Raw genomic sequence first — 8,627 nt, forward strand, 5'->3', positions numbered from 1 at the left:
TACAGACAGATTGGCTTTATTCATGGACACGCTGGGGGCGGCTGGGCCAGCCCACCAGGGACACGCTCACACGGTGGGTGGGGGACTCTCCATGCCACAATCACAACACACGACGCCCGCTCTCGGACTGAGCGGGCTGAGGGAGGGGGGCATGACACAACCTGGCTCCTAGTTTGGGCTAAAAAAACATTTTAGGGGTCCAAGTGGGGCTGCCCGGGGGCCCCCTCGGAGAACCTCTGTTGGGATGGGGGAAGGAGCCATAGCTTTCCCATTCTTGGTTTAAAAATACATAGAACATGCTACATCCGCGCAGACACTGGACCAGATGGAGGGTGAGGGGTAACACTGGTAGGGCGGGGCTCCCAGACCGACTCCAGTCCACGTCTCAGGGATGAACGCGGGCAGGTAAGACAGACGGAAGGGCAGGGCAGACACTAACGCAGGCCCGGAGGAGGTGCCTCGGGCCGAAGGAAGATCTCGTGTTTTGGGGAGAAGGTAGAAGGACAGCCCTGGCTCTGGGGGTGAGGGATGGGGCAGGGACAGGGAAGAATTGTGCTGCTGGTGCGGGGCCCTCCTGGACCCTTAGGCCTCTGGCTCATATTCCTGATATTCTTCCTGCGTCAGAGGGAGGGGGTGGGAGAGAGAAGAGCATAAATGAAGTGTTGGGAGACTTGAGTGGTCAACCGCAGCCTGCCAGATCCCTCCCCGTCGAGGAGGAACAAACCGGTGTCCCTCCAGGAGAAACCTGGAGTTGGGTTCAGCTGAGATAGCCCAAGGCAGCTGTGCCTGAGGGCAAGCATTAGGCACAATCTGCCTGCTGTCTGCCCTCTTCTCCCCACTCCTGGAGCCTGAGCTACGGAAGCCCACCCAGCCCAACTTTATCATGCTGGGGACTTCCCACCCAGCGCCCAGGCGGGATGACTTCAGTCTTCGGGATGCCCCTCCCCCCATCCTGCTGCCCCCTCACCTGGGGTGTTTCCTCATAACTTTCCCCTTCAGGGGCCATCAGGGGTTCAATCAGTGGCTCTTCAGCTGCTTCCTGGGCCACCTCCTCCGGCTGTAAACAGAGAAGAGCAGGGCTGTGTGGGCAGCTGGGCACTCCTTCAAACCCCATGCTAGTATGCTGTGGGTGGCTTGGAAGAGTGAGGCAGACTAGGCTTGGCAGTGCAAGGGGTGTTTAGGTGAGGTGTTTATTTGGGGGTCTTAAAAGTGAGAAGTGAGATAGAGTTGTGAATGGTAAATACCTCCCCCCTCCCCGAAATCAAAAGGGGGGCAGGGGGAGTTAGGAGTCTGGAGAGTGATGAGAGCTCCTCTCAGTCCAGAACCTGGCAGCCTCTACCTCTGTCTCTGAGACTGAATAGGCAGGGAGACAGCAAATGGGTCTTCCGTTTAGGCACAGTCAAACTGCTGGACTAACTGTAGGACCCAGGAGAGAACTCTGGAAGCTCCCCTCCTGGGCGGGGCGGCAGAGAGCTGCAGGCTCGGGCATGGGTCTGGAGAGGGGCTCTGCGCCCTTCTCTCCACCGCTTTCCACCCATCCCTCCCTCCCCCAGGGCTGAGCTTGGCCTGATTTCTTCACTGTAGCTATTTTAAGATAAGCTGGAAGCAACAGCTCATGGTGTTGCTTGGATGTGTGAGCTAAGACTGTCCCCTCCCCCCCTGCATCTGCTGCCCAGATGGGCACAGACCAATGACTAATGCATGTAGAGGGCCTGCTAGACACATGGCTGGCCACCTGCAGATGAGCACATATATGTAAACACCTGACAGCTTGGGGCTGTAGAAGACCACATGTGGGCTGGCACATGCCTAGGACCCTGGAGCTGCGGCACTGAGAGGCCGGCGCTTCCGGTTGCCTTAGCCACCGGCAGCTTCAGCTCCTTGGAGGATTGTCTATCTGCGAGGCTTTGGGTCCAGGCTTCTCATCTCCTGCAAGAGAGGATGGCAGCTCATTCCTCTCTTTGTGGGGATGACCAAGTAATAGTAGTTTGTCCCAAGTTACCCAGCTACGACCAGAACCCAGGAAAGACACAGTTCAAAGTCTCGGCTTGAGTCCTTCAGGGTATAGCTCCATGCGAGAACATGTGAGCAGCGTGCTAATGGCCTTGGCTCAGTCTGCAGCATCCGCGCCCCATGTCCCATGTAAATGCCAGCTGGAGCCCTTTCTTTGGAAGTGGATACAGCAGGGTAGCAGAACGGCCCTGGGCACATGGCCTAACTGGAGTGGAACATGGACCACTGGACATGGAGAAAGAGCACAAACATAGCGGGCTAGGAAAAGCGGATACGGAAGACCATGCGCTCACGTGGGCGAGGTTAGAAGGCGCCCGGCCAGTTTGCAGTGATGGAAGTCGGGAAGCAGGCGCCCTTGGAGAGGGTAGGCAGGGCCTAGACTGAAGGAAGCTGAGAGAGCACATGGGAGGCCATGTTTGAGAGGCATTTCCTCCATGAACCAGGCACATTCCACTGCCTCACGAAGGCCTGGCTAAGACCAGGATTTTAAAGGCAGCAGCGCAGTGCAGGAATTCTAGAGGCTGCCGGTGTTTTGTGTCTTGAACTGGCTGCTGCCATCACTAGGGAGATCTCTTTCCAAAATGCCTTTCTTTCTGGTATGTGTGTGTAGAGGGGGTTAAAGCAGCCTTAAAAAAAGATTTATTTTTATTTGTATGAGTGCTTGTCTGCATATATGTCTGTGTACTACCTGTGGGCCTGGTGCCTAAAGAGGCCAGATGAGGAACTGGAGTTAGATGGTTGTGAGCCACTATGTGGGTGCTGGGAACCTATCTCAGTTCCTCTGCAAGAGCAACAAGTGCTTTTAACTGCTGGGCCACCTCTCCAGCCCCACAAGAGTCTTACACAGCCCTGACGGGTCACATGCTCACTGCTACCCTGGTCATGGGGCATTCGCTGTTTGCAGGCCAAGCTCTCCTTCTCGATAGCTCGAAAGGTGTGGTCTCTGGAGCTGCAGCATTAAGGTCACCTGTGAATATTTTCATCCCCTCACTTCTGCCTCGGGACCCTTGTGTCTCCCGTTTAAAACCGCTTAAAATTCAGTTCCGGCATATCTTCTCAGGGCTGTCTTTGCTTGATCCTTTGGATGTCACCTCAAATGGCACCTCCCCAGGGAAACGCTCAACTAGTCCTGTGGTCGTGTTTTACCCCACCACAGACAGCATTCCCTTCTCCACTGCTCATGCATGTCTGACACTGTCGTGAGCACTGGCTGGCTTCGCACTGTGTTGTCTTGCGACCTCGGAAGCATGAATGCAGGGGACCACCCACTGTGGAGCCACTAAGAACACATCTTCACCGCTGTGGACATACATCCGGTGAAAGGAAAGGAAGGGACAAACCACGGCATGCTCAGACGTGGCCAGGGATATCTGGGATCATGCTGGCAAGTGGGCTATGCACTACAGCCCCTTCTGGGTCCCTCCACAGCGAGCATGCCATTCACACAGCTGCATTCTGAGCCCAGGGTAGCACAGACTTGTCGGAGAGGAGACAAGCCAGCTCGTGCCTCAGGCTGGGGAGTAGAGGTGGAGCGGGTGGTGGCGGGTGCCTGTGCTGGTGTGCACAGTGTGTGCTGGGGGAGGGGGTCACTTGCCTTCAGGTCTGTGGGGAACTCCTCCTTCTTCACCAGGCCTGTGGCTGCTGCAATGTTCCCAGCCCCGGAGAACACAGCTCCTCCCAGATGTGATGCCTGCTCCTTGGTTTTCTCAGCCACTAGAGCAGGGAGTGGGGGGGGGGAGGGCTCAGTGCCAGGGAACCCCACATAGTGTCCCAGACAGAGCCTTTCTTCCCCAGGGGCAGCCCCCCACAGAAGCCTCAGGAGACCCCTCACCCCCATAAAACACTAGGACTGACTGGTACCTGAGGCCACACCTTGTACCACTCCCTCTTTGGTCTTGCTGCCTATGGGAAGAAAGAGGCATGTGTTTAGGAGTTCAAGCTCAGTGAACAGAGATTCCAACCCAATGCAGGGGTCCTGCAGTGAGCAGAGCACCCAGGTAGCAATGGGTCCCCTGACCCCCACATCCCACAATTCTCACCCCCACGCCAATCACACTCAGGCCTTACACATATTTCCTCAGGCCTTCTGGTCCCCTGCCCCAACACCCACACCTCCCAGTGGAGTCTGGCTGAGGGCCAATGCAGAGCTCTTAACTTCTCCTGTTCTGCAGCCTGGGCAGCAGTGTGTGTGTGTGTGTGTGTGTGTGTGTGTGTGTGTGTGTGTGTGTACACGTGTGCGCTCGGGAGGTGGGAGGGTGGGAGTTGTTCTTTCTTCATACTTGGAAAACAGAAGCTCAGTGCGGGCCCTGCAGTCAGTCAGTGGCTGAGCGAGCATTCACAGCCAACTTGAAACTCCCGCTCCCAGATACTGCATGAATGTGTAGCCCATGATGGGAGGCAGCGATGCTGGGAGGAAGAGAGCCATGTGTCTGGAAGACGCCCTTGGTGCCCCATGCATGTCTCATGGATGTCTGTCATGAGTGTCTCCTCCCAGCAAGGGTCAGTTCCTCCTTCTGACTAGAGTGGGGAATGTCAGCTACACATGACTGTAAAGGTGACGTTCAGATTGTAGAAGGCACTTGTGACGCAGGGTGGGTCTTCAAAGGATGGTGGGGCAGGACTGGAAGAGGAAAGACACTCTGACCACAGGGTGTGTGTCCTCCTGGGTCTGGGTAATCCGGCATGTGTAGTCTGAGCAACCGGACAAAGGCTGGTAAATCCAGGCTGAGGCCGATACAGAGAGCACGAGGCTAGGTCAGCCAGAGCCAAGGGTGAGGCCAGGCTGGCATGAAGTGTGCCCAAAATTAAGGCCAGCGAGAATTTGGAGGCAGAGGGGACAAGAGTCATGCTACACGCTATTCACGCATCAGCAAATCGTTTGCGAGTTTCATGTGCGAGGCCTGGGCCAGCGGCTCACTGTAGGGAAAGAACATTTAGACTCCAGGGACTGCAAGAAGTGGGGGCGCTGCCTGGGATCTGAGAAATGGGGAACATGGATATTCTAAAGTGAGACTCGGGAGGAGGAGCCAAAGCTGTGGAACCAGGCAGGCAAAACCCCACCCGAGTACCAGGAGCACTGGGCATGGTGGACACCAGTGCTGAAATGTAGGCTGAAGCAGGGCTGTGAGGGGCGCTTCGTGAAAGGCTACAGGTTCCTGGGCACGGGAAGAGTAGGAAGTGCCTGCCAAGGAAGAGGCACTGTGGCTTGGAGAGGCAGAGCCCATTAGCAGAGAGACAATACTGAGAGACTGGGAGGAGAGAAGAAGAGAGGCCAGAGACTGGTTAGGCAGATGTGGCCTCAAGGGTGGGCTTAATTACCACCACTCCTGTCTCAGGTGGTAATGCCTCCTGGCCTCCCTGCATCTGCTCTGCCCCTGGAGGTTGGAGGGACCATTCTGAACTGGCCGGATCACGCCAGTCTCTCTCTCCCTTATACAGTCTAATGGCGACCAGAGGATGCTCCAGCCAGACATGCAAGGTCCTCTTGTGAACTGGCTCTTGCCCACCAGCCTGAGCCCATCCTTCACCACGACTCCAGCCCTCTGCTTTCCAGGCTGGATCTACGGTCCCTGAACCCACCTTCCTGCCTTCCTGTGCTCCATCCTTAGTGCTCAGGACTGATCCCGCACGCACGCACGGCCTGTACAGTAAGCTCGCCTTTGGCCTCTTTCCCTCGGTGAGTTCCACCCACCGCCCAAATGCTGTTCGTAGCCGTGAGAAGTTCGCAGTGCTGTCCCCTTTCATCGTCCCAGCTAAGCATCCACACGGTGCTTGGCACACAGCATGTTCTTAATGATCACAATCCAAATGTGCTCTGACCTTGGGCAAATGATCTGGCTCTTTCGTATCTTTTCTACAAAGGCAAGCTCTGGCCCGCCATGTGAGCTCCAAGCGGGCCAGCTTCGTCTCCAGCCTTTTCTTTCAGTATGCAAACAACCCACAAAGTCCTTTCACACTTTGGGTGAGAGACATTAACCTCCTGGCCTTTGTCCTGGCACCAGCTGGCAGCTGAGAGGAGGGTGGACTGGAGGGACTGCACAGACAGTGTGTGTGTATGTGTGTGTGTGTGTGTGTGTGTGTGCGCGCACGCGCGTGCATGTGCGTGTGCGTGAGTGTAAGGGGGTAGCTGGAGAGAGCCCGCCAATACCCAGGGAAGGTGGGGCTTCCCAGCTGAACTCATACCCCAGCTTCAAGCTTTCCCAGCTGTGTGACCTTGGGCAGAGTGGTTAACAGAGGGCCCCAGTGTCCCTGAGCTGTAGGAAAAAAGGCCAGGAGCATCAAACGCTGTGGCATTTCACAGTAAGAAAAGGTTCCCCATCAGGCCACTATTAATAGTGATGACAGGCTAAGAAGAAGGGAACTTTGACGCTCACGCTCCATTGGGCTTTCATTCGGACCCCACCTTCAATAGCTCTCACCCTGTCCCCACCTCCCCCTGGTCGATCCCACAAGCTAGCTGTGTCCCCAGTGACCCCTACTGACCTCGTCCATCTGCTGACTCATATTCCCACGCCCAGACCCCTCAATTCCTCTGAGCACCCTTCCTGATACCCAGGAGACACCCAGTCCTGCAGCCCCTGCACCCCCCTGCAGCCCCCTGCACCCCCTGCAGCCTCCTGAAGCCCCCTGCAGCCCCTGCACCCCTCTGCAGCCCCCTGCAGCCCCCTGCAGCCTCCTGCAGCCCCTGCAGCCCCTGCACCCCCTGCAGCCTCCTGAAGCCCCCTGCACCCCCTGCAGCCCCCTGCACCCCCCTGCAGCCCCTGCAGCCCCTTGCCCACCGACGTAGAGGACGCCCTCCTTGGTTTTCTCTGCTGCCTCGGTGACCCCCTGCTTGGTTTTCTCAGCTGCAGCCACAACGCCCTCCTTGGCCATGGACAGGCCCTTCATGAACACGTCCATCCTGGCGGCCTGGGGAGGGTGAACACATAAGTGCCAGGAGCCGGCTCCACACCCTCATTCTGGCCCTCCCGGGGGATGTGGTGTCCCCTCCCTCCATCCCTGAGAATTGGCGCGCTTCTGGACCCAGAACCCCCTCCTACCCACTCCACTCCCCAGCTCTAGGCCTCAGGGCCATGCTGCGGTGAGTCCTAGCGTCCTTGAAACCCCGGGATGCGGGAGGGGCCACCATCTCGGTTATCCGGAGATCTGCAACCTGCAGGCCCGCAGAACCGGAAGCTGGGCTCAGCACGAACACCCGGGCCTTTCTGTACACACGACAGTCACACAGTCTGCATACAAACACACACCATGGACACGCTCACGTGCACACACAGGACACGAGGCGTTCAGAAGCGCACGGACGCTCTGACACACGGGCACGGATGCACGTCCGCACATCCACCCAGACTGTAGCAATCGGAGAGGACAGACACACGCATCCCGCAGGGCACCTGCCCGCGTCTGCCCAGCGCTTCCTACCTCCGTGCCCACGTTTCCCCCAAACGCAGTCTCAGTTCCCTTCCTCACCTCACCCTCGGCCCCTCTGGACCCTCGGTTTGATCCCCATCCTTGCACCTCACCTGGGTTTTGGGGCCGGGCTGGGGATGGAGCTGTGGTGGCGGCAGCGGCGAGCAGACGCCGGGGCTGGGCTGTGCCGGGCAGGGTTGGGCTCGGGGCCAGTGGGGTCCGGTCGTGGTCAAGCGCTCGCTCGCGTCACCCGCCCTGAGCAGAAGCGCAGCGGTGCACCGGTCTTGGGTGCGCTGCCACCAAGGATGCTACTCCCGCGCTCAGGCTCAGCTCCGGCTCCTGCTCAGGCGCTGCGGCAGCTCTGAGCTCAGCACCCCCCCTGGTGGCCGCGCCGCCCCTTCCGCCTGACTGACAGGGGGCGGGGAGGATGACATCTCCCTAGAGCAAGCAACCTCCAGGGGAGGGCCTCTGACGTGCAGCCGGGGACCCTGGAGCTTGAGACATAGTCTTTGGGGAGCGTGGGAGGGGGCAATGCTGCGAGAGAGGAGTGGGAGGAAATGATGCCATTGGCTTGGGAGTTCGGGTAGATCGGAATCCTAGCCGCGTTTGTTAGTAACTGTTCCCACCGCTTAGCTCTCCCTTTGAATCGCCAGGTAGGTCTTCTGGGAAACCAAGGAGGGAGTCAATGCCTGTCTGGGCCTCGCTCGGATGTGTGGTGCAGGTTCAAGGGTGGAGACTGGGAAAGAGGACCAAGGTTCTGACCTCAGGGAGAGGCCCACGCAGAGATAGGTAGGAAACAAAGGCAATGCATCCACACTCAAAGCAAACAGGGTTATTTCACTATGAGAGGTGACAGGAAGACGGCGATTGCTTGAGGCAGGGTTGGTAGACAACAAAGGCCTCTGCAAAGAAATGACCTGGAGTAGAAATCCGGGAGAAGGTAATCCACAGAGCCCGACCTTCAAGTGCAAAGGCTAGAGGCTACCACACCGAGGGGCAGCCAGGAGGCATCGTGACCTAGAAAGGGAGCTGAAGAGAAGCGGACACAGACCTTTGAGTATAGTTGTGGGTGGGGATGCCAGAGGCACAATTGGACCTGGGTCCGTTCTGTGATGGAACTGTGTCCCTGCGGGTGTGGAATTCCCGAGGAAAGGGACCCTGCCAGGTCAGGGAGTCAGAGGAATAGGCGAAAAGGAGGTGGGGCTGAG

General features: G+C 57.8%; 1 protein-coding gene across 1 annotated transcript; it reads right to left on the reverse strand.

The window, feature by feature from the left end:
• On the reverse strand, nucleotides 1–7,800 carry Sncb (synuclein beta). The gene is made up of 6 exons (XM_005078343.4): nucleotides 7,533–7,800; nucleotides 6,792–6,921; nucleotides 3,874–3,915; nucleotides 3,608–3,726; nucleotides 968–1,057; nucleotides 1–615 (listed from the first exon to the last, which is right to left on the reverse strand). Exons 2-6 carry the CDS (start codon nucleotides 6,910–6,912, stop codon nucleotides 583–585), a joined length of 405 nt encoding a protein of 134 aa, XP_005078400.1. The 5' UTR covers nucleotides 6,913–6,921; nucleotides 7,533–7,800; the 3' UTR covers nucleotides 1–582.
• Nucleotides 7,801–8,627: the final 827 nt, after the last annotated feature.

Source organism: Mesocricetus auratus, unplaced genomic scaffold (genome assembly GCF_017639785.1).
Source record: "Mesocricetus auratus isolate SY011 unplaced genomic scaffold, BCM_Maur_2.0 Super-Scaffold_100013, whole genome shotgun sequence".
Taxonomy (NCBI): domain Eukaryota; kingdom Metazoa; phylum Chordata; class Mammalia; order Rodentia; family Cricetidae; genus Mesocricetus; species Mesocricetus auratus.

What these genes read in the sequence shown, in the direction of transcription:
- Sncb (XM_005078343.4), bottom strand. Translation starts at nt 6,912, where the DNA reads ATGGACGTGTTCATGAAGGGCCTGTCCATGGCCAAGGAGGGCGTTGTG. An exon ending in GGTACAAGGTGTGGCCTCAG is followed by an intron (nt 3,727 to 3,873) that starts GTACCAGTCAGT and finishes TCCCTGCTCTAG; the next exon opens with TGGCTGAGAAAACCAAGGAG. An exon ending in AGTTCCCCACAGACCTGAAG is followed by an intron (nt 1,058 to 3,607) that starts GCAAGTGACCCC and finishes CTCTGTTTACAG; the next exon opens with CCGGAGGAGGTGGCCCAGGA.